Source organism: Pipra filicauda, unplaced genomic scaffold (assembly GCF_003945595.2).
Source record: "Pipra filicauda isolate LSUMZ 115617 unplaced genomic scaffold, ASM394559v2 scaffold654_size181887_pilon, whole genome shotgun sequence".
NCBI classification, from domain to species: domain Eukaryota; kingdom Metazoa; phylum Chordata; class Aves; order Passeriformes; family Pipridae; genus Pipra; species Pipra filicauda.
The window spans coordinates 87,253-113,769 of record NW_024104814.1 but is presented as its reverse complement, the minus strand read 5'-3'; the positions used below and the strand labels follow the sequence as shown (position 1 = coordinate 113,769).

Here is a 26,517-nt window from a genome sequence, read left to right as displayed (position 1 = left end):
GTTCTGTCACACAGAAGAAGGATGTAAACTTACTTTTCGTTATTTCTGAAAGCATGTGTGTTTATGAATTTTTGAGGTTCATTTTTTTTTTGCCAAATGTCTGAAAAGCTTACGAGATAACTCGTAGTTTCAACATTAATAACCTTGGAACAGTTCATAGGCTGACATTTTTCTGTAAATGAAATTATTTTACAGGCAAAATGTAGTCCGTGTGTTTTCCTGTGTCTCATTGTTCTCGTAGCATCCTCTAGTGGTCATTCAAATGAGGTTGCAGTGGGGCAGCAGTGGTATGTGATATATTCATCAAAATTTGTTAGATATTTGTCAAGATGTCGTGCATTATAATTGTCCAGATTTTATTACAGTCAAATACAGTTTTCTAATGAGATTGCATAAGAATATTTTTAACATGATGTAATACTTTATGTTATCAAAGGTGACTTAAAAACAAATCTACCTTTGAAGTTTGCATTCTTAAAATCTTCCCTGACAAACAGTGTTAGGCTGTAAATTACAGAATGTATTCTTCCTGTGAAAAATTCTAACAGATTCTAAAAAAACCCTGTATATGAATGTGTGTTACGATTTGCCTGGCCTTTGAAAGGTTTCTGTATTAATATTGGCAAGGGTTACCCTGTTAAGCTTACTTGCTTTAGTGTTTTAGATTTTTCTGTGTATTGTTTTGAAGGTGCTTGATATAGTCTCTGCAACCTACTTAATTTGCATTTGCATCATTAAATTAATGTCTTCTCAGCTGTATCTAGAAGTACTGTCTCTGATTAGGTTGGTTTTTTTTCACATGCTAATATATTAACTTCATTGTACAACCGCAGCTGTTTATTGAAATTCAGTCTATTTAGTTTTGCTGATAATTTAATAACTATTGTTACTCTAAAGGCAGAGAGAATATTCACCTCCACTTGGATGATTTACTTGCCTGTATTCTAGGGGACAGCATTTACTTTAATTGAAAAAATTGAAAGTAGTACTTGGTCTCTTAATTCAGTCCTTAAAAATTAACTTTGTTTTGAGTCAATAGACCGTAGATCTTAAAGGAATCTGTTGTTATCTGAAGAGACAATTAAAAAGCAGCAAAAAGTTCATAATATAAATCTAAAATGAAAGAGGGATTCTCTATGCTATTTTAGAGATCCCAGAAATGGTGGACCTAGGCCTTTCTTTCCATTTTCCTTTTCGCTGCTGTTGTTAAAAGAATGGAATACTAAAATGTGGATGACGCTACTGTAAATGTCAGAAATGCTTGCATGTTTGTCATAAAGAATTACAGTGAGCTCCAGTTTAGACTGGGCATCATCAATGGACCAGTAATCTGCTAAAGAAATTAATTTTTTAACAGATTACATTTTAAGTTCTTCGTGTTTCTCAGACTCAGTGGAATGGCAAAAATTTTTTTTACAGGAAGCTTTAGAAGTTGAGAGATTCTGGATTGTCTCCAAATCTCATGCTACTTCTTACAAAACACGAACACATCCCAGCTGTGTAAATATAATATTGGTGTTGGCAGACTGATTTCTAGAAAATATAGCTTACCCAATACTTTTTTATTTTTTCGGATCTGGATTTCTTTTAGCAGTTGTGGACATTGGTATCTTCCTTATGCTGCCAATAGCCCAGGAAAATTCTACTGCAATTTGGTTAGAGATTTTTCTGACCTTTGGTGTGGAATTGAAGTCAGTGTTCACTTAAGTCTGCCAGGCCAAACCTGACAGTTGCACTAGAATTCCTCCTTATCACTATGTGAAAAGAGTTGCTGCTAAGTGTTTTTAGTGATCTTTTCCAGCATAAAAGGAACTCTTCTGTTTATATAACTCAGTTGTCATGATTTGAGGGTTTGTGGTGGGGGATGGTTTGGGTTTTTTTTAATTTGTTGCCTTTTTTAAAATCTGCAATAAGGTGAGTATTTCTATTATTGTATAAAGAATGGAGTTGGCCTCAGAGGTTCAGTAGAAATTGTGGTTCCCTTTAGGTATTTAGGTCTGGTAAGGTCGATCAGGGCAGGTTTCACCAGGTGTCTAATCTTCAGGTTTTATGTAAGAAACTAGACAGTAATTGGCTTCGATAGGTCTGGTAGGGCCAGTGTTTCCAGGCTCGGTACACGGCGCTGTCCTTGCCAGCTGAGCTTTCAGAAGAGCACAGGTTTAGAGGCTACCTGTTGAAAACAGATGTGACCAAAAGAAGGCATATTTGCCATTTGGGATTATTACCTTGGCTCAGGCAGTTTCGTTGAAAGAAGCAGTGTGTTCCTGTTTTTAGAACTCAACTTCTTTCTCATTGAAGCTTATCCAAGATCCTGCTGGATCCTTCTTTCTTCAGTCCATTGTCTGCAGCGCACTGCACTAGCCTGTGTGCTGTGTTAACACCTAATATATGCTATCCTAATATTTTTGCACAAGCACTCTCCAGCTCTTTTTACAGGAAGGAACTTAATGAGGAAGTAAAAGCCTGACTGTTTGCCTTGGTTCAAGACAGCAAGTCCTTCAGGTCTGATGGAGATCATCCTGAAGATGAAACCTGAATTGCTTTTCCTTCAGCAATACAATAACACTGAACGATGCTGGGAAACACTGCAGCCTCACTGCCAAGTTGTCACGAGCTGTGACATGCTGTGTCTCCTGGACAGCCTATTTTTTAAAACTGTGCACTGTGCATCGCTCACAGAGCTGCAGGAGATGGGTTCCGAGATCCACCTTGATCTTTTGAGGTGATGAGGAAAGTTTCGGGTAAATCACTGGCCTGAAACTGAGAACTGTTATAGTAAGTGTGCTGCTCAGGCATAAAACAGAAGCTTAGTATTTGAAACACAGGAGTAATGAGTTGGCCAGAGAAAACAGCATCCTTTAGGTCTCTCCAGAGTGTAGGGACTGCCAGGGTGCCGTGTATTGCACAAAGAGGACATCCTTGTTTACTTGCCTTTGATGCCGGAGATCATAGAAGCGAGTCTGATGGTGATATTAAAGGTATCCAGTACTTAGAAATACATACAGAGCAACACTCAAGTTCTTTGAAAGAACAAGTGTGTAAATGAGAGGAACAGAAATATGGGAATAGTATATGCAGATGATAATGGTCCAACCTTCACAGGGACATGATAGAATCCGCCATTGCTGGAGTTTTTTGTGATGCAGTTGGTCAAGGTGCTACATAATCTTATATAGGCCATTTTTCCCACAACACGTTGGGTCAGATGATCTTTCAAGGTCCCTTCCAAGCCAGACTGTTCTATGATCTGTGAATGCACTTTTAGATTAGTTCCTGAGACAGAAGATAGAGAGTTTCATGTGAAGTAAGTACAACCAGCTCCATGTGCTTCAAAGTGGTATGGTCTATTGAAAACTGGTGTTAGGAAGCAGGGCCCTTTTTGCTGTAGAAATAGTTGTTTGTTTTACTGTTCAGTTCTTTGGCGTCTCATCTGAAAACTTAAGGTGTTATTACTTGAAGTTCTTTAGCATCTGTAATGTCATTGCAAAGAACTTTCCTTGTTGCTACATACCAGCCAGATTTGGGGTTGGCTGGTTTTGGCACAGCCTTTGCTTTGTTTGCTTAAGACTTCATAAAATATCAACACCTGTAACATATTAAAAAGTGTCCTTGCTTTGGTGTATTAATTATAGAAGGGTGGGAAATGGTGTGTTATTAAGTGCTTAGGTGTCAAGGCGATGTTCAGAAAAAGTTCTTTCAGAACTGTTTTGTTTACTTTGTTTTTAAAGTATCTCCTTACCTGGGGAGGGATTTGGGTGGCTTCAGCCAGTCTTGACTGAGCAAAAATTCAGACTTTTCCTTGTAATTTTGCATTTGGATAAGGAAGAGATAGACACACGCCAGTGTTGAAGGCCTCATTAAGATGCCACAGTCTTACTAGATGAGCAGAATTACATAACCCTAGAGCAATTCCTCCTGAGCCCAAAGCAAAGAGAGGCTTAAGCTTCAGAGAAGACATGTAGTGCACAAGTGCTGTTACAAGCAGCATATTCAAATAGTCGTTCCTGCCATGTGCCAGATTCATTTTTGAATGCTCTTAACTTTAGATTTTTGGAGCCTTTGGGCTTCAGTTTATTTCCACTGTTAAAATGTGTTTATGGGTTTTTTTGACCCATGAATGCATTAGGTCTTCTGAAAAGTATTAACTTCATTTTCTTATCCCAGGGATGAATAGCTTATGTGCTGTCTCATCCATAGTATAGAAGGCAAAAGTTAACCTGCTCTTCATTCTGTAACTGAGAAGTTAAAACTTCTTCAGGTTTCAGCTTTAGCATAGAGTTGTAGAAGATGATAGGCATTTGCCAGGAGGACAGGCAGTAGGGTCTCTACAGTATTTAGTCATCCCTTTAGTTTTTGCCTGCTGGTTCATGACTCTCTGTGTTCTGGTTTAGTACAGAAATAAAAGCTTTTGACAGTTCATATTGTGTATGAAAAGGAATATTACAATGTGGTGTGTGAGTTTTACACATCAGTACAATTCCCAAAGCAAAATGTTTCTCTTACTTTCTTTAAATATGTATTTTGACTTTAGTTATTGCTACTAATATTCTATATCAATATTTGTAAATAATGCACATTGCTGTTCATGCTGATGGCAAAATGCATGAAAAACTTTGTAAGATGACTGAGATTTCAGATTTAGAAACAGAATAAAAGATGAGTGTATTTTTGGTACTTCTCTAACTTCATCCAGAATTTCGTTTCATTCATCCAGCTGGTCTCTGAGGAGTGAATACAGTGAATTTGACTAAAGGAAACAAGGCTTATAACTCTGAACTAGAATACTGGCAGATCTGGTTGATGCTTCTGCATCACTTAGCTCCTGCATTTTCAGTCTCTCAGCGTGAAGCAAAGGGGATGAGGAATCATTCCATTAATACAACTGTGGCATTACGTTAATTAAAAAAAAAATGAAAAAGAGCTTTCCTATTCTTTAAAAATAGCTTTTCCTTTTAGTCTTCTTCGCATCTGTAATTAAAAAACGAGGTGTAACTATAAAAATTTACCTCAAACTTGATTTATTGTCTGAATTGGACAGAATTGTTATGTATCTGCAATGTAGGGCCTAGAATTCCTAACTTGTCAAAATGATTCTAAAGTTTGTCCCTGAATTCAATGAGATAAGGAACAGTCTGATATGGTGTGTAGCTTCATATTGAAACCAATGGTAAAAATAATAAAATTGGTCAATTTTGGAAAGAGGTAGTCAAGAGAAATCACTATGAAGTAGGCAAGGGGTGACCACATTACCAGACAATGTCATTTCAGTCCATATTGTTTTTGAATAAAAAAGTAGTTTTTCAAACGTACTCGTCAAACAAATATTTTAGGCTATATTTTGTATGGTTTTCTGCTCTCCTAATAGATTAATTGTTTAAAGACTCAGAAGTGTTTTGGACTGAGCTGTTTGTGTTCTTCTGTTGCACAGACAGGAATGGTTCGCTGCGACACGGCCGTGGGAACCCCCGACTACATATCGCCCGAAGTTCTGAAGTCGCAGGGGGGTGATGGTTACTATGGACGGGAATGTGACTGGTGGTCTGTAGGGGTGTTCCTTTTTGAGATGTTAGTTGGTAAGTAGTAATTTAGTCTGCTAATAAGATTATCATTGAGTCTTTACTGTGCCTTTAGCTGTACTTTGCTGCTCAGGGGCTGGTTGTACCTCACTAACAGCTTCTGACTTTTGGCTGATACTGTGGTTTCATTTCTGTTCTCTTTGCTCTCTGTCACTCTTACGCTGTGACAGCTGTTTGCGTGCGTGCTCAGTGATTAGTTCCCTGACTTGATTCAGCTTAAAACTAATTCTTAGAATAGTTTTAACTGGGGTCAGCTACCTCACCAACTCGTGAAGGTTTATGCCACATCAAGCAGTACTGAGTTTGCAGGGCCACAGAGATGAGAAAGGAGTGGAAAGGGCAGGACTGTCCTTTTCTTTTCTCCTCTTCTTTTTTCCCACAGCATGTCAGTGTCTTCTGTTAGGTCAAAATGCAAAACTATGGCTTGATTCTTTCTTCTATGCTTGAGTCAGGATTTTCCAGTAAGATACACCAGACTGCCATGGCAACGAACATAGAATATAATCTGTTAAGGAGATGAGTCATCTGCCTCTTAATATATGGTGAGGATCAATTTTATAGTCTGGTAGCAAAATACTGATTATAGAAGGATGGAATTGAGCATATAATTATTAAAAATCCAAATCAGCATGTTCTGGGAATATTGCAGATTTGATGCTTCTGGTATCCTAAGCTAGGAAAGACATTTGGATATAAAAAGCTGTAACAATTTCTATGTCTTTCAGAATTAAAGCACTTTGGCTTTAAATAGAGTGTTTTATAATGATTAGTCTCTAATGAACAATTTTAGCAATAAAGAAAATTATTCAGTTATTAAAATATTGGACATAGCTGTCCAGAATTTTCTTCTCAGAGCCTCCCTTTTTTTCCTCTTGTATCTAGGAGGGAAATATTACTTAATTTCTCCATCTATTTTTGTCTGTGCTCACATATCAGATTCTGCCTGTGGTCTTCTAAAACTTTGCACTTCAAAGAAATCACAGAAAGTGTTCCGTTGTTCTGGTTTTAGTAAAGCCACAGTACTAATGAAAATTTTATTATGAGAATTAAAATTGTATTGTGCCCTTGACTAAAAGGTAAAATGTTGGTCACAGGATGAATCCTAACGATAGTTCAGTGACTTTAGATAGTTTTAAGGTGTGTCCAAAATCAAAGCTGTTTCTGGGACAGAAGACAATTGAGAAGAGGAAGGTTGGGAGAGTGAGGCAGCAACAAGTATCAGTGATCCCTGCCTGCAATGCACTGGTATGGCACCCTAATGAATTTACTAAAAGTTTAGAAGTTTAGTTCAAGCTGGTGTGTACTGATTCCTTATTATGCCATAAAATGACAAGAGGAGACTCAAGTTAGGATTATTACATTTGTATTTTTTGAAAGTAGAATGTTTTTTGTCTGTTGGTCCGTTTGTATGTTTTTTTCATGTACTTGGCTTTTGAAATATTCAGTTCCTTGATGGAAGGCTGCAGCCAGCAAGGCTGTCCTGCCAGGTGGTCCCTGCCTGCACACAGCACACTGGGACGGAGAAAGGAGCCTAGCTCATGCAATCAGTTGTTTGCCTTCCCTATTAAACCTATGGATTAGTTGGGAGAAAGAGCATTTCTGTGAAAGTTGCAGCTTCTTGATTACAGACCCGAACCATTTGTAAGTTCAGAATGTTGTCAGTTAATTTGAGTGTCAGTTGCCTTCATCGCTTCCAATTCTTTTCACTTGTCCCAATTTTACCTTTCTTAATTCTGTTTTCTTTGCGAATATCTTTAGAACCTATGCTGCAAACCTCTGGGTGGGAAAGGTCTATGATTTTAAAAGCCACCTGTCATGTTAATATGGGCACCGAAGCTAATTAATTTGTCAGTGAACAAGATTTAATAATATGGCTTTAACAGTGCAGTAACACACTGGGAAGGCTCCTGCTCAGAGCTGACTTGCCTTAGGCAGGGTAGGCCTGTCATGCCTCTGAAATGGTCTTTGGAGAGCTTTGGTTTATTCTTTCCAACAAATGTGCATTAGCAAATCTTTAGTGAGTTGTGGTCCATTTTACCCATGGAGTGTTTGAAGGTGGGGATTTAAGTGGGTGTCAGCCATCATGTAAATTAGAAAACACAGTGAGAGTCTTTAGATAGAACAAAAGGTGTAATTCGCTGGGCAAAATTCTGGTATTGATAGGCAGGATAGAAAATGGTGTAGTTTCTAATACAGGCATTTTAGGGAAGGAATATTTTTAGTAGTATACATTATTTTTGCATTCCAATTTTACTGTTTCATTTTTTTTTTAAATAAAAGACTATTTTTGGTAAGCTGCTTGTAGACTTTTCTTTATATCTTTTCTCTTACTCAACTTACATGACTCAAAATCACAGTCAATTTGCTATTTTATTTTCAGGCGATACTCCTTTTTATGCAGACTCACTAGTAGGAACATACAGTAAAATTATGGATCATAAGAACTCGTTACATTTCCCGGATGACGTGGAAATCTCTAAACATGCGAAGAACCTTATCTGTGCCTTTTTAACTGATAGGTAAGTGCATGTGTTTTTCTGTTACTTTTTTTAAATTTTGGATGGTATTGGCTGTATTTATTTTGGATGGTACATTGTAAAAATTAATTCCTTCCATTACTTTTCCTAATCTCTGTCCACATCTCTTCTGCAAAACCTTCTGTTCTCTAGTTTTTCTTTTGGGGTGTTTTTTCCAGGTATTGTATTTTATTTCTATGAGCAGTTCTGACAGCTCTTGTTAACAACACAGTTTGTGCTGGACAAATCCTTCCAATTGCAGTGTGTAATACAGTTACAAACCTGTAAGACTGAAAGTAATTTGTAAGCTCCAAGGCAGGGACGAAATTGTTGTGCTCAATGTCTGTGTGGGTGTTACTTATGAAAAATGAAAGCAAGTACTTCTCTGGAAGTAAGCATGCATTTATGAGTTTGTTTAAGGTTTCTTGGAATGTTTGAATTTTTAGTTTTTATTTGCTTTGTTGCATTAATTGATAAGTATAACTAACAAATCTGCAAGAGTATTGTTTTGGCTACAAATAGGTCCTCGAAGTTTGTCTTTATGGAATGGAGCCATTTATTGAAATTCAACTGTGTAAGCTTGTTCTTAACCTGAACACTTACATTTTCTTTAGTTTGAGAAAGCACAGATGATCTTTGATTTCTTTGATTTAAAAGAACAACACTGTAGACCCACAGTTGACTCTGGATCGGTGATGCCTTCTTATGCTTCTTCACCTGAACCCAGCTGGAGCAGAGCATATAGAATGAGGGATTAGGAAAACAAATGGTTTTATAATGGGTTTTGCATTCAAAGAGAGATTGTTTGCTCTACTGAGCAAGATCGCAGTTGCTCAGGAAGGATGTGCTTTAATTTAGCAGCATTTTTCACCCTTAGTAGCTGAAGGGTAGAGAGAAAATATGAGTAGAATTTAATAATGTAAATGTGGCGAGGTGTGTTTCCACTACGTGTGTCCCTCTTCCTGTTTATATTTAACACAGTGCTTGAGCGATTTATTTGAAACAGATGCTTGCTCTCTGTCTGCGTGATCACTGCTGAAGCACTTAAAGGACTAAGCATCGACCCTGTGATTTACTGCTGCTTTTCCATCCATTGTTTTTATGTCCTGTTCCTGTACATAGTTTCAAGAGAGACTCTTCTGTTCAAACTAAAAGTTTCTTGTTGCTCTTAAGATTTACTTCACTGCAAATAGCAGCAAAAGACGTGTCAGGGTTAGTTGTGGGGCAGAGGATGAAATTCTTAAAATATTTATTTTAGTCCAACTTTGAATAACTGTTCTGTGCAGTAGGTTAGACCTTCCTTCACTTGCGTCTTACGGTTTGTCATGTGGTTTGGCAGACACGGAACTTCTGCAGTTTTATTTCCCCCGAGGGTGTTGAGTTTTTGTTTGTGTTTTTAGGTTTTTCTTAGTTTTTGCCTCAGTGTTCTCTGTCTTGCTTTACTCCCCACGTGGCAGACTCCAAATTCTGGACATTTCAGCAGTTGCAAGGAGAGCGCATGCTAAGAATCAGACTATGTTTTATATAAGAAACTAAAGATTAGTGGTTGGTGGTTTTTAAATTTTGTTTTTTATCTGACCATTAGTGTGGTTAACACAGACAATCTTTACTGAAAGTTTCATTGCTGCTTGTGAACAAGTCAGAATTTAAATAACAACAAACTAAGCCAAAAAAAAAAGAAGCTTGTTTCCCTAATGTGACTTTGGCTTAATTGCTATGCTTAGGGATGTGCGACTTGGGAGAAATGGGGTAGAAGAAATAAAGCATCACCCTTTCTTCAAAAGCGATCAGTGGAACTGGGACAACATTCGAGAGAGTGAGTAAATTAGCTTACAAGTTCTATTTTATTCAGTATTTGCAATAGTAGAAATGAGGAAAAAACGTTAGGCTGTATAAATTAAGTATTTTCTATCTATCAAAAATCTTGCTCAACCTTTCATATTTATCATTTGTGTTATGAAAACTCATGTTAGTTAGGGTTAGTAAATACACATTTTTCCTACTAGGATTATCCTCATCTTTATCATGCTTTTAATGTAGACATTTCCATTTTAAATAAAGGAATTGGATGTTTCAGAATTTTAACTAAAAAGAATGCATGTTTCTCTTTTGCTTTTGTTGTTTTGTGTTATGGTTTTTTTCATTTTGATTTGGGATTTTTTTGATCTTCTCGTAGTTAAGACAGTAGTTTGACAGTGGTCTTGTCAGTTTTACTGCTTTTCATTTAAGGTGTTGAGAACCTGAATAACTTTAGGTAAAAAAAGCGAAGTATGTCAGTTCAGCTCACGAGCTTGATCGTAACTTCTAAAGTTACATATTTACTAAGGTTTCTTAAAATGCTGATTGTATTAGAGTTCTATTCTCAAACATAATTACCTGAGCAAATATGTCTTGCATATTAGATAGTCTATGCATGAAGCAACTAGTACAAAAATAGATTGCTCTAGAAAAAATTGTGCACAGATATTTCCAGATCTGCTGTCTGGTTAATACATATTTAACTACAAGTTATTTAAGGACAACTTATAATATAGTCTTTTAACATTATAGAGATACCAGTATATAGCAAGTGACTGAATCTTGAAGTTCATCTTTTCTCCCCTTTTTATAGCTGCTGCTCCTGTTGTTCCTGAGCTCAGCAGTGATATAGATAGCAGTAATTTTGATGACATTGAGGACGACAAGGGAGACGTGGAAACCTTTCCAATCCCCAAAGCCTTCGTGGGAAACCAGCTGCCTTTCATAGGATTTACCTACTATAGAGATAATTTGTATGTGATACTTTAATATACATTTTTAGAAAAATACCTGCACATTTTTCTTGTATTCTCTTTTCACTCTAGATTCATAATTTATTCCTTACATTATATTAATTTATGTCCGGTTGGGAAGATACAAAATGCTAAGCTTGAGTAAAATAATTTGTTACTATTTTGGTTATTTTGATAACTGTGATTAAACACAGTATTTTTATATGCACAGAATTATACAATATCTTAAAAAATTGTTTAGGGTTAAAATGTTGATAGATTTGTAATTTACTTCTAAAAAAGCTTTTTATTAGTTATTTTAGAAAAAAGTTTACACAAGATAACTTTCTAGAATTAAACTTGAATAATTAAAAAGTAATTGTATTAATTAAAAGATCATAAGCTGCTGTGGATTTGGAAACATGCTATACTTCAGTTAAGGAAAGATTCAAATCATAAAGATGCACTAAGACTGAAATAAAACAAGCTTCATTCTGAGAGGAGCATAGGACAAATTAAGGCTTGAGAGAATTGATTAAAATGGCAAGATTGCCAGAGTTGTTGAAAACTTGAATAAGAGCTGGAGGGATTTGTTTTTGTTTTTGACAGGTTGCTAAGTGACTCCTCTCAGTCTTGCAGAGAAAATGAATCTGTGCAATCTAGTAAAAATGAGGTTAGTGCCTTTCTTCTTCAGTATTAACAGTATGCTTAACTAATTTTGTTAAGTCTGTTAAGAAAAGACAAAGCCTAAAATAAGTTTTCAAGCAGTTTTGGGGGGGGGCTTTTTATCTTTTAGTGATCCTCAATAAAAATGATATTTTCTGTTTACAGGACAGCAAGGAGGTAAGTATATTATTTGAATTATGAAAAGAATAGAAAAATTCCTACCTAATTTTATGTGGATGTGATGTATCTTAAATGTTTATTCACCAAATTGTTAGCAGTAAGCCAGTTGTATTTTGAAACAGTTGTATTCAAGTGTTAAGGTGCTGTAGTATAAAAGGGAATGAATACAGGTTTTTCTCAAATTCTTTTGGCATCTAGAATTTTTTGGAAATCCAGTGCGTAAAGCTCTGTTTGCTACAGACAGCATCACTCTTGGGAAGATTCCACAGTTGCCTAAGCGATTCATGACTGATTTATTCAGAGTTTGGAAAAATAAATTGTCACCTGCAGCGATAAAGGAATGTTTAAATCATACTCCAGTTGGAGTGTATGGAGCATGTTTATCCAGCTTTTGAAGATTGACAATTGAATTTAAATATGCATATGACAGGAAAATGTTATAGAATTTTCATCTACTTATTTCATTATGTTACTTAAACATTTGTATTATTCAAGTGCAGATAGTATATTGTTAACATTTCTTAAAACTTACAGTTCCTTTTCAAAGTTTAAAAAATAAATAAAGGAAATGCATTTTGTATTGATCAGCTAAATTTAAATGCAAATGTTTATTACACTCCACTTCCTTCCTGTCACTGCTGAATAGATGAATAGAGTTTCCCTTTTAAAAAGAAATGGTCCTGCTGTTCAAAATACGTATTGTCACATTCGTGACATTTGCTTTATGTTGTGATAGTAAATGCAGATGGTAACATTTTGCATTTGACTTCTGGCGACTTTTTTATTTGTATGTTCTCAAGCGATGAATCTCCAGTTTTGATGTCTTTTTCAGTGTCCCTGTTCTGGGAATCCTCTAACTGTAATAATTGTAAAGCGTTTTAGAAAACCACATTTTTACATTTCATGTTTGGAGGGTAGAGGAAGAGGGGGAAGGGAGGAAAATAAATGCATGTGAAAGCCTGAAGTCATGAGATTAATCCAAAATTTATTATTTATAATTTATTTCATGAATATTAGGGTACTGGACTCACATTTTTTTAAAAATATTTTATTAAGCAAAACTAAAGTAAGGATAATAAAAAGTGTTTTTATAAATACATTAATAGCAAAAGGAGGGGCAAAGAAAACCTACATTCTTTACTGGACATGGGGGAGAACATAGTTACCAAGGATGCAGAAAAGGCTGAGGTACTTAACACCTTCTTTGCCTCAGTTTTCAACAATAAGACAGGTTGTCCTTAGGACAGCTGGCCTCCTGAGCAGGTAGACAGGGACAAGGAGCCAAATAGTCCCCCTGTAGTCTAGGAGGAAGCAGTTAGTGACCTGCTGAGCCACTTGGATCTTCACAAGTCTATGGGACCAGATGGGATCCATCCTAGGTTGATGAGGGAGCTGGTGGAAGAGCTTGCCAAACTGCTCTCCATCATTTATCAACAGTCCTGGCTCACTGGGGAAGTTCCAGAAAACTGGAAGTTGGCCAGTGTGACGCCCATCCATAAGAAGGGCTGGAAGGAGGATCTGGGAAACTGCAGGCCTGTCAGCTTGGGATCACTGCCCAGCAAGGTTATGGAACAATCATCTTGAGTGTTATCACACAGCACCTACAGGATGGCCGGGGGATCAGACCCAGCCAGCACGGGTTTAGGTGGGGCAGGTCCTACCTGACCAACCTGATCTCCTTTTTATGACCAGGTGATCTGCCTGGTGGATGAGGGGAAGGCTGTGCATGTAGTCTACCTGGACTTCAGCAAAGCCTTTGACACCATCTCCCATAGCATACTCCTGAAAAAGCTGGCAGCCCACAGCTTGGACAGAGGCAGTCTCTGCTGGGTTAAGAATTGACTGGAGGGCCGGGCCCAGAGAGTGGTGGTGAACGGTGCTACATCCAGATGGTGTCTGGTCACTAGTGGTGTCTCCTAGGGATCAGTGTTGGGCCCAGTTCTATTTAATATCTTTATTGATGATCTGGATGAGGGGATCGAGTCTACCATTAGCCAGATTTGCAGATGACACTAAGATGGAGAGCAGGGTCGATCTGCTAGAGAGTAGAAGGGCTCTGCAGAGGGACCTGGGCAGGCTGGATAGAAGGGCTGAATCCAATGGTATGGGGTTCAACAAGTGCCAACTGCCAGGTCCTGCACTTTGTCCACAACAACCCCCTGCAGCCCTACAGGCTGGGCACAGAGTGGCTGGAGAGCAGCCAGGCAGAAAGGGACCTGGTGGGGTGTTGGTTGACAGTGGCTGAACATGAGCCAGCAGTGTGCCCAGGTGGCCAAGAAGGCCAGTGGCATCGTGGCCTGTATTAGGAACAGTGTGGCCAACAGGACCAGGGAAGTGATTCTTCCCTCATACTTGGCACTAGTTAGGCCGCACGTCGAGTCCTGTGTCTGGACCTCTCATTTCAGGAAGGATATTGAGGTGCTGGAGCAGGTCCAGAGAAGAGCAACAAGGCTGGCGAAGGGTCTGGAGCACAAGTCCTATGAGGAGAGGCTGAGGAAGCTGGGGTCATTCAGCCTGGAGAAGGGGAGGCTCAGGGGAGCCTCCCTGAAAGGAGATTGTAGACAGTTGGGGATTGGCCTCTTCTCCCAGGCAACCAGAAATAGGACAAGAGGACACAGTCTTAGCTGCTCCATAAGGGGAGGTTTAGGTTAGACATTAGGAGGAGTTTTTTCACAGAAGGAGTGAGTGGGCATTGGAATGGGCTGCCCAGGAAGTGGTGGAGTCACTGTCCCTGGAGGTGTTTAGGAAAGACTGGATGTTGCAGTTAGTGCCATGGTCTAGTTGACATGGTGGTGTTAGGTCATAGGTTGGACTCAGTGATCTCAGAGGTCTCTTCCAACCCAGTTGATTCTGAGAAAACAAAGCATTTCCAAACCTGAAAAGTGTTCATTAGATTCCAAATGAGTAAGACTAAGAAATTCTTCTTCAGGTAAGGTCACTGAACATGTTTAGTCATCTGAATATTGTCCACTTTGGTCATGTGGACAATTCTTATTTTTTCATTTCATTTAGAAAAGGCTATCCCAAAAAATCTGCTGCAGTGGACAGTCTCTGGCTACAGAGAACAGCAAAGGGCCGGTAACAATATTCTTTCCCCATATAAATTTTATGACTCACAATCTGTGGCACATAATTCTGTGATGGTTTGATTTAATGCAGCATGCAGCAATTTTTGTTGCTATGGATCTGTATCTTTAAAATCATCTGAATTAATGCCTTGTAAAGATGTAACCTTCTAGTGATGGTTTTAAAATAATATAGTGGAAGATTGAATTAATTTTCCTTGCTTTCCCTTATTTTGTTATTTAATTGAATTACATTTGTTTTATGTGGTAACATTTTTATATGTGGGCCATACTTTTTTGATATTTTACACAGTTTCAGAAAAAACTAAGCAAGCTAGAAGAACAGCTCAGTAATGAATTGCAAGCCAAAGATGAACTAGAACAGAAGTACAGGTAAGACTGTTTTGACATGTTTGGTATGTTTATAGAGTAGTTTTATTAGACCTTCTGTTTTTGGATACTTAAGAGCATTTTAATTCACTTTGGGGATTCCCAACCCTGTGAGCAGATCTCACTGTAACTTGCCGGCCTATTCTTGCTGCTCCTGTGACTACTGGGGTGGTTTTGTTGGGGTTTTTTGCCTTACCTCTCTAGAAGAATCTCTCTGTTATTAGAGTGATTTCACCTGTCCCTGAAGTTTCATGTTACTGCTGAAAATAGAATATCTAATTAATGAGACACATCCAAGCACTCTAATTTCTGTATTATCAGCAGGATTTAAAAGTATTTTTCAAATTTGTTCAGGTCTACAAGTACTCGTTTAGAGAAGATACTGAAAGAGCTCGATGAAGAGGTAAGTCCACAGATATTTCTGACTGGAATTAGAACTTTAACATTTGTGTATGGCTTTTTCCTTCGGTAACAGCAGATTACTTTTGAGTAGCTGTGTATTTATAGCAAGTCACACTAGTTGATTTCTTAGTATTCACAAGCATGAAATTGTTGTCACTGCTAAAATATTTTCATTATGATTTCTGTACTATAATGACACATTTCTTTGATAACTTGTTTTTTACTGTGTTTTTAAGCTGGAGAACAGCATGATATAAATATCCCCTATAGATTTTAAAAATCGAAGGTGTGAGAGTAGTGTTTCTACAGGAGGAAGGCTATGCTTTGCATTGTTCAGTGTTAGTAAAAGGACCCTATTTCTTGCCCAGCTTTGCACCTTAGTGCTTCTACAAACTTGGATGTGGATGTGTGCAACTTAATGTATTGCTCATCCAGGTGCATGTCAAGGCCTTACATTACACATGTGTTTCTGTGCTCCCAGAGTGACTGCTTAGGCAGGTCTACCAGGTTTGTCAAATCCAAATGATCAAACAGTATTTAAATAGCAGAGCTCCTGGCCATAGTCGTCCTGGGCCAGATTTGATCACGTGTTCTGATACGCTGTGTTTGCAGCAGGCAAATAAACTGGCTTTCTCCATTACAGGCTAAACTGAGTGTGTGAGCTGTGTTTTTATCATATAAGAATACCACTCTTGTGTATGTAATTAGTGGTGTATTTTTTTTAAATCTATCCAGATTACTTCAAGGAAGAATGTAGAGTCTGCAGTCAGGCAGTTAGAGAGAGAGAAGGCTCTTCTTCAGCATAAGAATACAGAATACCAGAGAAAAGCAGAACACGAAGCAGATAAGAAACGCAATTTGGAAAATGAGGGTATGTTGAATCATGCTTGAAGGGTTCCATTTTGATGTGGGTTTTTAAAAGTTAAAATAAATGAATTATAGTCCCAATTGAAGTGTTTTCATGACAGTGATTAACAATGTTGAATTGGGTTTTTTTTATAGTTAACAGTTTGAAAGACCAGCTTGAAGATTTAAAAAAGAGGAATCAGAACTCTCAAATATCTAATGAGAAAATCAATCAGCTACAAAGACAGGTATGCCAACTTTATATATGTATATTTTAAAATAATAGCTGTTTGAAGTACAGATTTTGGGATTAGTGGAGGGATTTGAAATCTCTAATTGAGTTTTTAAAGATTTTTTTTGTTATGTTTTGGTGTTCAAAAGTAATCTTAAAGTATACTCCTTTTTACTTCTTTAATCCCTAAAACCTAGTATGCTGTAGTAGAAATAGTAGTTTTTATATTTTAATTGTTTCTGAAGTATGTATTTGTCAATCTTAGTTGGATGAAGCCAATTCTTTGCTGCGGTCAGAGTCTGATACTGCAGCCAGGTTAAGGAAGAACCAGACAGAAAGCACAAAGCAAATCCAGCAGCTGGAAACTAATAATAGAGAACTACAAGATAAGAACTGCCTGCTAGAGAATGCGAAACTCAAACTGGAGAAGGAGTATCTCAATCTTCAGTCAGCTCTAGAATCAGAAAGGAGAGATCGAAGTCATGGATCAGAGATTATCAGTGATTTACAAGGTATTCCTGCAAATGTTCTGATGTTAAGATTGCTTCTTGTTTCCAAAATAAAAGTAGGTTTGGGTGGTGTTATTTGAGCTTCAGACTGACTAGATAAGTGTGCTGTCCTCTAAAATGTTATGCAATTTTGAACACACATTTGAGAGAAAATGTGTGATAACATTTATAAAACATTATTGATAACTTTTAAAATCACCCCAAAGGGAGATATTCTTAACAGTCGGAATTAGAAGCTGTAACATTTGAAAAATGTTATCTCTAAATAGATAAAGTACAGTCTCGTTTTCACACACTGCCCAGTCTCATTGATGTCTTGGTTATTTTTAGGTCGAATATCTAGCCTTGAAGAAGAAGTGAAAAGTGGAAAGAGTGCATTAGCCAAACTGGAAATGGAGAAAAGACAATTGCAGGAAAAGCTCACAGATTTAGAAAAGGTAACAGCACTTCTAAGTGAACATTGGTGTCACATTCTTACGGAATTTTTGAATTTGTACTTTTATTATTTGAGATGTTGAGTAAACCTTGTTTTCAGCATTTATTTTTTTTTTAATTGTTTTTGCAATATGAAAAGTGTGGGGGGAAAAGACATAATGTCCTATACGATCATAAGACATTATACTTCTAAAGTACATAATAACGTACTCTGGTAGCTTAACAGTGCAGTAGTAACATTTCATTTCATGTGTTGGGTTTTTTTAGAATCTCCTTGTTGCCAAAAATCAAAGAGCTTCTGCTAATATTGAACAAATTTGTCATTGAAACAAAAGTCTTGAAAAATTTCTTCAATAAACCTAATCTTTGAGCCTATTACAGGACGTTGTTGTTAAGGCAGTAATTCTGTAATTGTTTGCCCCTCGGGATGTTGTACATTTTAGAGCACTTTGCCATCCACAAAGAAACATTTTAGAAATAAGTTCTCAGTTAGCTCCTTAGTCTGAGCTCTCTCTTCTACTTTTTGCATCTTTCCAAGCAGCATGTTATTGTCATCCAAAATTTTGCCTCTAACCTGATGTATTTTATGTTTTATTTCAATATTATTTTTTCTCTAACAGGAAAAGAGCAACATGGAAATAGATATGACATATAAATTTAAAGTTATGCAGCAGAACCTTGAGCAAGAAGAAGCTGAACATAAAGCCACAAAAGCACGATTAGCAGACAAAAACAAGATCTATGAATCTATAGAGGAAGCAAAATCTGAAGCCATGAAAGGTAGGTATTTGACACAGTTGGACTTAGGAGTGAATTATACAAAGTAGATAATATAAGCTTTTACTGTGCATATTCTGGTGCATCTCAAGACAACCGAAATATCTTGAAGAGAGGGATAGTTACCAAAAAATTCCAGAAGATGGCTCTTACTTTTTAATGAAATGGCTTATGTTTATTGTGCTAATTGAAAAGCTACCTATAGAGCCTCTCCTTTCAATTGCAGAGCATTCTCAAGAATTTTGAGCATGCAAATCTTCAAAAGAAGCAAAAGTGATTCAGTAATAACGACCGAGTCACTTGGCATATCAGATTCCGCAACAGCTTCAGCTCTTTAATTGGTTTTATATTATCATAGCGCAACAATTCAGTAGATTTAGATGGTTTATTTTTAAAATTCCACCCTTTTTTTCATCTCAAAAGTGTTGCAGGTAAACTGGAAGTTATCTAGAAACTCAAAAGTAGGAAATAGCTCTGCCAGGAATGCTTGCAAAAGCACCCTCTGGGCGTGATTTTACTATGAAAATTTTAATTAATCACTTTTCAGCAGTCTTCCTCTTCAGTTTTAAAAGGAGAAATGTGGCTTTTTCTTAAACATCCTCCTCCCTTCGGCCTCCAAAATATGCTGTTTTACACTGACTTATGTCTTAAATTTTTTTACTTCACAGAAATGGAGAAGAAACTTTTGGAAGAGAGAGCTTTAAAGCAAAAAGTAGAAAATCGGTTGTTGGAAGCTGAAAAGCAGCGCTCCATGTTGGACTGTGATCTCAAACAATCACAACAGAAAATCAATGAGCTCCTTATGCAAAAGGATATACTAAATGAAGATGTAAGGAACACTGACAAAAAGCATCTTGAGTCAAACCTCATTTTCAATGTTCTAATCCTTTTCCTGTTATAGCTATATTTAGTAATGTTTGTGAGTTAAAATGGCAGCAGTTTTCCTTCTCTGTCTTTGGAGCTTTAAAAAGTCTACTTCATGGAGTCTAGTGTCATTTTTCAGAAATATTTCAGCGTTACTCATCTTAAAAAGTTTTTCATTCTGGCATTTAAAATTCTGTGAGATTGACATGGAAAAACTAGCTAATTTAATGTGTGCTAATGCCTTTATTCAGGAAGCAACTTCAATTTACCAAGAGATGTGAGTACATGTTGTACAGAAATATAGAGGAAGCCAATAACAGACTGTTTAAATGTTGCTTTCCTGTATAGGTCTGTAAAATTAACAGGAGTTTGTATCTTTTTCAGGTAAAAAACTTGACATTAAAAATAGAGCAAGAAACACAAAAGCGCTGTCTCACTCAAAATGACCTCAAGATGCAAACGCAGCAGGTCAACACCTTGAAAATGTCAGAGAAACAGTTAAAACAGGAGAATAACCATCTTCAGGAAATCAAATTAAGTCTGGAAAAACAAAACAATGAACTCCGCAAGTATGCAAGTTGCTCCATATTTTTAGTCATGTTACTGATTTGTAATATTTTTGTGACAAAAGTTGAGGGCAATATTAATTGAAAAAATTTGCTGCAAAGAATATGCTATTGTACAGTGGTAAACTTTAAGGTTCTTTAAAATAATTTACAGTGACTAGTTGAGACTTACCCTAGTGATTCAGCAGTGTATGGGTTTGTATTCAAAGGTGTTTGTTATCCTGAAAACCTTAAAAAACTCAGCGTAAACATGAGTCTGAGGACTCAAGAGAAATACTTAATTTAACTGAAAGTCTAGATACTTTCTCTTTAATGATGTAGAACTTCAGTGAAGAGGAAAGTTACTGGAATTATTAGTCTAGGAGAGCTTATTAGAGTCGGAAATGAATACTGCTACAGAGCTGGAAAGCATAACTGCTGGAAAGCATAACTATTGGAAATATCTAATACTACAGATGTTTAAACACATCTGTTGGACCTTCATTTAGGAATTGTGTTACATCCCAACAGTTCTTCAAGGTCTTACAAGTAGTATTTGCACCTGATAATAAATAAGTAAATAATATTTTTTTTACATAAAGAACTTTCTTGTGAATGAAAATACAAGTTTAGCACACATATCAGATGAATCTCAGCTCCTTTATGACTTCTGATGGTTTATCTCCTGGTGCTTTGCCTTTTCTGTCAACAAGATGCAGTTAGTCACATAGAAGGTGACCACAATGTGAAACACTGGCAGAAGTCTTTTCTGCTACATTTCTTTTGTTATGGGACTGACTTTTGTTTTAATAACAGATGAATTCAAGAAATTATCTGTGTTAAGGAATACAGACATGTTTTCACAGACTCTGCTCTTGCAAACAAGAGGCCCAAAACAACTGGTCAGATCAGAGATGTTTTACATGGAAATAAGATTCTGTTGGTGGCTGTTTACTTTATTGGTGTCTCTTACTGGTTAAACTGTGTGACACTGTTGTAGTTAACATGTTAACAATATTAAACTAGCATGTTATTAGTGTAGTGGGCTCAGCTATACAAGTGAAAAAGAGATCTGGAGCCCAGAGGAAGCTTCAGGTTTAATTGCTGACCATACTTTGGTCAGGAAATCACTGAAGATCTCAAGAGTATGAATGCCGTCTTTTTTAATTTACTGGTCGGGAATGTCTTGATATCTTTAAAGCATGTTATTCCTTTCTAGGGAACGTCAAGATGCAGATGGACAAATGAAAGAGCTTCAAGACCAACTCGAAGCTGAACAGTATTTCTCGGTATGTTTTGTGCTGCTTTATTTTTTTACTAATCTCTTTACTGAGTAAATGTTATCTTTTCTTCTTCCTCCTTAGCCATCAGCTGTTTCACATCTCTAACCAAAGCTACTTGTTTTTCTTGTGCCTGTCTTCAGTGTTGTCTGCAGCCTTGATCTTGATCACTGAGCATATAAAAGAGCTCAGGTTAAAAAATGTCCCAGGTTTGTAAGGGAGTTCAGAGGGAGGGAGGGGGCAAGCAGCTCACTTTTCCACAGCGTGAATAATTTTCTGCATGTTTCCAACCTTTTGCATTCAGTATCTCTTCCATGCTGCATGGTAGAGAAGAGTTGTATTCTCACGTGGTGTGACAAAACGTGACATTAAGGCTTGGAAGGAAATTTTTGCATTACAGTCAAACTTGGTAGAGGTCTCTTAGGAGTGGTAACATGCAACAGAATAAATAGATATTGTACTTAAAAATCATCACTAGCTTGTGGAGGTTAATTTTTATTAACAGTGCACAGCCAGTTGCACTGCAGGAGATGCCAAAAGGCTTGTTTCAGAATTAAAGGAAACTAAAAATTTCATTGTGGTATTCAGGTCAGTGAGGAGAAGGACTATCTAAAGTTTTAGTAGATGAAAACATTGCACACATTAAAGGAGAGAAAGGGAGAATTTTGTAGATGGGCCAGAGAGAGACAATCTGTGTTGAAATCTTTGCGGTAAGTCCACTTACAGCTGTCTGTCACTTGACCTGTATTCAGTCATTTGAGTGGACAGAGCAATATAATGTGTCTTTCATTTTTTTAGAGCTCTAGATTTGTATCAATTTCACGAAATTTTGAATTTCAAATTATTTTCTAATCTATTTTTCCCTTCCTCCTATATTTCTTTTTGTTCTTTAACTGTCACATGGGTTTCACGGATTTGTATGATTAGAATCTAAACAGCACATACTTAATTACATCAGACAAAGATTTAAAATAGTAGAGAAAAATCAATTAATTTTCCTTGCTTCTGATACTTCCAATTTTCTATCAAATACTGATTTTTCACATTTAGAGTATCTTTAACAGTGTGTTTACAAACATAGAAAATGTATATCATACATCTACCCGTTCACAAATATACAAGATAAACAAAGAACAACAAAAAGTAAAATAACCAAAACACATTTGTGAATGATGACATTTAGATAAGTTTAGAGAAGGTATTGCACAGTTACACTCTAATTAGAGTGTGTGATTAAAGAATTGCATACAATGTCATCTTGTATAATTTTTGTGGACTTTCAAGAATACAGAAAATCACATAAGTTTCTTGCTAACTTTAAATTCTAGACTTTGTATAAGACACAAGTTCGAGAACTTAAAGAAGAATGTGAGGAAAAGACCAAAATTTGTAAAGAAATGCAGCAAAAGATACAAGAGTTACAGGATGAGAGGTAGGTTTTGCTAGTTGTACTACTAATACATAAAAGATTAGGATGGCTATTTGTTGTTTTCTTCCCTGCCCTTACCCCCACTCCTACATTACCCAATTTAAAAATATATATCAATAATTTGCAGAGATTCCTTGGCTGCTCAGCTAGAGATTACTTTGACAAAAGCAGATTCAGAACAACTTGCCCGTTCCATTGCTGAAGAGCAGTACTCTGATTTGGAAAAAGAGAAGATTATGAAAGAGCTGGAGATTAAAGAGATGATGGCAAGGCATAAACAGGAACTTACTGAGAAAGATGCCACCATAGCTTCGGTGAGTTGTATGATTTGTAATTTTGGTAGAGGTTGTAGAGCTTGAGTTTTATTTGCAGTTTGAGTTATCCATTGTTATTTAGTATACTCAGAGATATACAAGAGATATATCTAACATTTTTGAAATATTTATTTTTTATGATTGAAATTCAAAAATCTTGTCATGTTTCTTCATGCATCTTTCTGACCATTCATTCTTCTGTGCCCCTACCCCTCTTTTCTTTTTCTAGTTGGAGGAAGCAAATAGGACACTAACCAGTGATGTGGCTAATCTTGCTAATGAGAAAGAAGAACTAAACAATAAACTGAAGGAAGTACAAGAACGTATGTATTCTGTGAACCAAATGTACTTTAATTTGAAACCAGCTTTATTCTTTAGTAGTATTGTTTTCTTTTGTAATGACTTTTCATAGAATTTTTTCAATTACCTTGCTACAGAAATTACAAAACTAAAAGAAGAAGAAGCAAATATAGGAAATATTAAAGCACAATTTGAGAAACAGTTGTTGACTGAAAGAACATTAAAAACCCAGGTAAGCAAATGTGTTTAAATAAATGTAGAGATAGTGTTCATGAATTAAATAATTTATAAGAGAAAACTTTCCATGGTAAACTATTTATATGTACCATTAATGCTTTATTCGTTTTCGCCCTGAAAAAAAAATACTGATTTTTTTCTCTCTTCTACTAAGTAGACTTGCATTGTAGTGAAACTGGATCCTTGTGTTTCATCATAGAGGAAAATTCTAATCCAGATGCATTTCACCAGCAAAAGTCTTCATTTCTCTCCAATTATTTGATATTTTACTGATTTCAGTCTTGATTCCTCTATAAGTTCTATAAAGAAGTTTATTTTTGATTTTAATCCAGATTGTTTTTTAGAACAAGTGGCATTTTAATGCAAATATATATATTGGGTCTAACTAGTGAAAATGGAGGGAATTATTTAAATGAGATGAGTGGAAGTGTTCACAGCTAATGCTTTCTTAAAGTAAACGTGGCATCATTACCTTCTTTTCAGTTATAAGTAATACATGGAATTAAAGCAAGTTTATATTACTGGATCACAGAGGTGTTAGTTTACAGTTAGAAGTGCCTGGTTGTAGACAGAAGACTATTTCTTCACAATGTAGCTCTGTGTATTTATTAGTGTGGTTTTTGTCTCTTTTTTCTTTACCATGGAAAGGCTGTGAATAAATTGGCTGAGATCATGAATCGGAAGGGTCCAGTCAAACGTGGATCTGACACTGATGTACGGCGGAAGGAAAAGGAAAATAGGAAGCTGCATATGGAACTGAAGTCTGAACGAGAAAAGTTAACCCAAATGATGATCAAATATCAGAAGGAAATAAATGAAATGCAGGCAGTAAGATCCTTTTGCAAATATAAACATTGCAGCATTTTCTGTAATATTGTACAATTGGCTACAAATTCTGCGTGATTTTCTACTTACATTTTATCTGAGTAACCAAATATTGGGATAATAGGAAATCTTGTAATTTATCCCTACAGCAAATTGCAGAAGAGAGTCAGATCCGAATTGAACTGCAGATGACTCTGGACAGCAAGGACAGCGACATTGAACAGCTTCGTTCCCAGCTGCAGTCCCTGCACATTGGGCTGGACAACAGCAGCATTGGCAGCGGGCCTGGAGATGCTGAGGCAGATGATGGATTCCCTGGTATGTTAATCTTAATAATATTTCTGCATTAACTGGGTTTATATCAATGTTTTACCATGGAAGCTGATGATCTGATGATTCTGTGACTTTTCATCTTCATCTGTTTTATACCACCTTATCAATCCTTTGATAGGGATCACTATCCACCTACTAACTAAATCTGTCTGTAATCATACTTCATCTTGAAATTTATTTTTAAAAATTCTATTGCACACCATTAGAGCTGAATATTTTTTTCACTTGTGGTGGTTCCTTTGCAGTTACTGTGTTTATGTGATGAAATATAAAACTAATACTCTCTTCACAGAGATTCTGTTTTGACTTCTTTTCTACTTTGCCTCCTTTATGCTTTATGTTTAGTCCGTATCACTCAATCCCACACTATGGAATCCATGTCCTTTACCTATCAGCACTCTTCCACCTCTGTCAGTATTGCCACTAAGCCTTCCAGTTCTCGCATGCTTCTTGATTCTGATTCTGACTCAGAGGAAGAACCTTTGTCTTGTTCACACAGTCCTACAGAAGTTGATAGCACAGGTGACATGCCTGAGAAGTGTTTGGCTTTGTTCTTACTGTGTCCTTTTTTCTGTTTCAAAACTAACACTCTTAATGCATTATTAAAACAAAGAAACATACATCTGGCAGTTAACACACTAAACTGACAGTAAACATTGCCATCAAAGACACAAGAAAGTTTGCATAAACAAATAAATGGCTTGTTTTCTCTAAACGTTTGCAAATACTTGCTGCCATGTCTTAAACTACCATTTTTATTAAAGCATTGAATAAATGAGCCTTATGGCCTTGTTTTCAAGGTAGCATCTCTCTAGTGTCTGCAGCTATCTGTATGGCCCTAAGGTACTGGATACCAAAAAGTCGAATCTGTGTTAAAGTGAAGTATGGAAACATCTGACTCCTCACATCTAAACATTTGTGATCTTCTTGTAGAAATTCAATCTTCTGAGTATTACATTGTTTTGCCTTAATTTAAATCTTATATTTGATTCTTTTGTGGTAAGGCAAGCAAGATTTGTTAATTTTCCCAGATACATAAAGTATATAATGACTGATAAGACTCCAGTAAAACAGAACTCTGTTCTACTAATTCTATGTTCATTTTATATGACTGCACCTACACTCTTTTGAACAAAGCTTCTGTTTACTGTTAATATCATAGGTGGGTTTTTTAGTTGCATTCAAATTCCTGTATGTCACTTGAGATTCCTTTAAAGTGTGAATACCTTTCCACTGAAGGCAAAACTTCTTTTAGGATATCGACATTACTTCATTGAACTAGAGTAAAGACTAATGTATTTTCCTCATTCTCTGTTTTTTACTATGAGGCTTCTAATGAAAAAAAAGTTATGTACATACATAATTTTTTCTTGTTAGCTGCTGTCGTGGTTTGTGCATGGATTTCTTTTGCTCTAAAGTAGAAATCATATCTAAACTAGGACTTCTTGCTGACATAATTACAACAGGTCATTGTAATTATGATCGTTGATTATGAGGTATGATCGTTGTGTTTTGTTGTTTCTTTCCCTCCTATTGCTTTATAAGCATGTGCTGTGAAAATTTTTGAGTATTCTGTCCTTTCTCTGATCTGTAATCATTGAAGAATTATAATCAGAAACTCATTTTGTCCAATTTCGTGCAATGATATTAGAGATTACAGAGAAAAATAGGAAAAACATTATATTTTAGGAAATAAGAAAAGCATGCATACTTTTTGCCCTACACATGGTTCCTGGATGTGGGGTAGGATTTTTTTTTCATCAGCATTATGCTTGCTACATTTTGTATCAGGTGTAGTTGAAAGGAACAATGTAAGTGGCAGGTATGAGGCAAAATACATTTTATAGAACTGCATCATGTACTCAGTATATACATTAAAATGGTTTATCAACAGCAATGCTGGTAGAGCGATACATGTTGAAGACTGTGTATCTGAATACATAACCTTGCTTCAAGTCTCTCTAGGCACAATAACAATTCTATGAATATCTAATAACTATTTGTTATGCTACATTAAACATGGGCAGGAACCTGCAAATGCCCTCT

General features: G+C 36.4%; 1 protein-coding gene across 2 annotated transcripts in view; it reads left to right on the top strand.

Moving 5' to 3' along the window:
• ROCK2 (Rho associated coiled-coil containing protein kinase 2) overlaps positions 1 to 26,517 on the top strand; it is a 99,679-nt gene that overhangs the window by 61,410 nt on the left and 11,752 nt on the right. For both annotated transcript variants that reach the window (XM_039388475.1, XM_039388476.1), the window contains exons 6-26: positions 5,429 to 5,573; positions 7,957 to 8,095; positions 9,817 to 9,908; positions 10,704 to 10,863; positions 11,452 to 11,515; positions 15,067 to 15,146; positions 15,498 to 15,546; positions 16,281 to 16,416; positions 16,548 to 16,639; positions 16,889 to 17,135; positions 17,463 to 17,569; positions 18,188 to 18,347; positions 19,013 to 19,173; positions 19,593 to 19,777; positions 20,973 to 21,042; positions 22,362 to 22,465; positions 22,590 to 22,776; positions 23,006 to 23,099; positions 23,214 to 23,308; positions 23,962 to 24,141; positions 24,288 to 24,456. In XM_039388475.1, the coding sequence (XP_039244409.1) occupies positions 5,429 to 5,573; positions 7,957 to 8,095; positions 9,817 to 9,908; positions 10,704 to 10,863; positions 11,452 to 11,515; positions 15,067 to 15,146; positions 15,498 to 15,546; positions 16,281 to 16,416; positions 16,548 to 16,639; positions 16,889 to 17,135; positions 17,463 to 17,569; positions 18,188 to 18,347; positions 19,013 to 19,173; positions 19,593 to 19,777; positions 20,973 to 21,042; positions 22,362 to 22,465; positions 22,590 to 22,776; positions 23,006 to 23,099; positions 23,214 to 23,308; positions 23,962 to 24,141; positions 24,288 to 24,456 (2,716 nt within the window). The remainder of the gene's footprint in view (positions 1 to 5,428; positions 5,574 to 7,956; positions 8,096 to 9,816; positions 9,909 to 10,703; positions 10,864 to 11,451; positions 11,516 to 15,066; positions 15,147 to 15,497; positions 15,547 to 16,280; positions 16,417 to 16,547; positions 16,640 to 16,888; positions 17,136 to 17,462; positions 17,570 to 18,187; positions 18,348 to 19,012; positions 19,174 to 19,592; positions 19,778 to 20,972; positions 21,043 to 22,361; positions 22,466 to 22,589; positions 22,777 to 23,005; positions 23,100 to 23,213; positions 23,309 to 23,961; positions 24,142 to 24,287; positions 24,457 to 26,517) is intronic.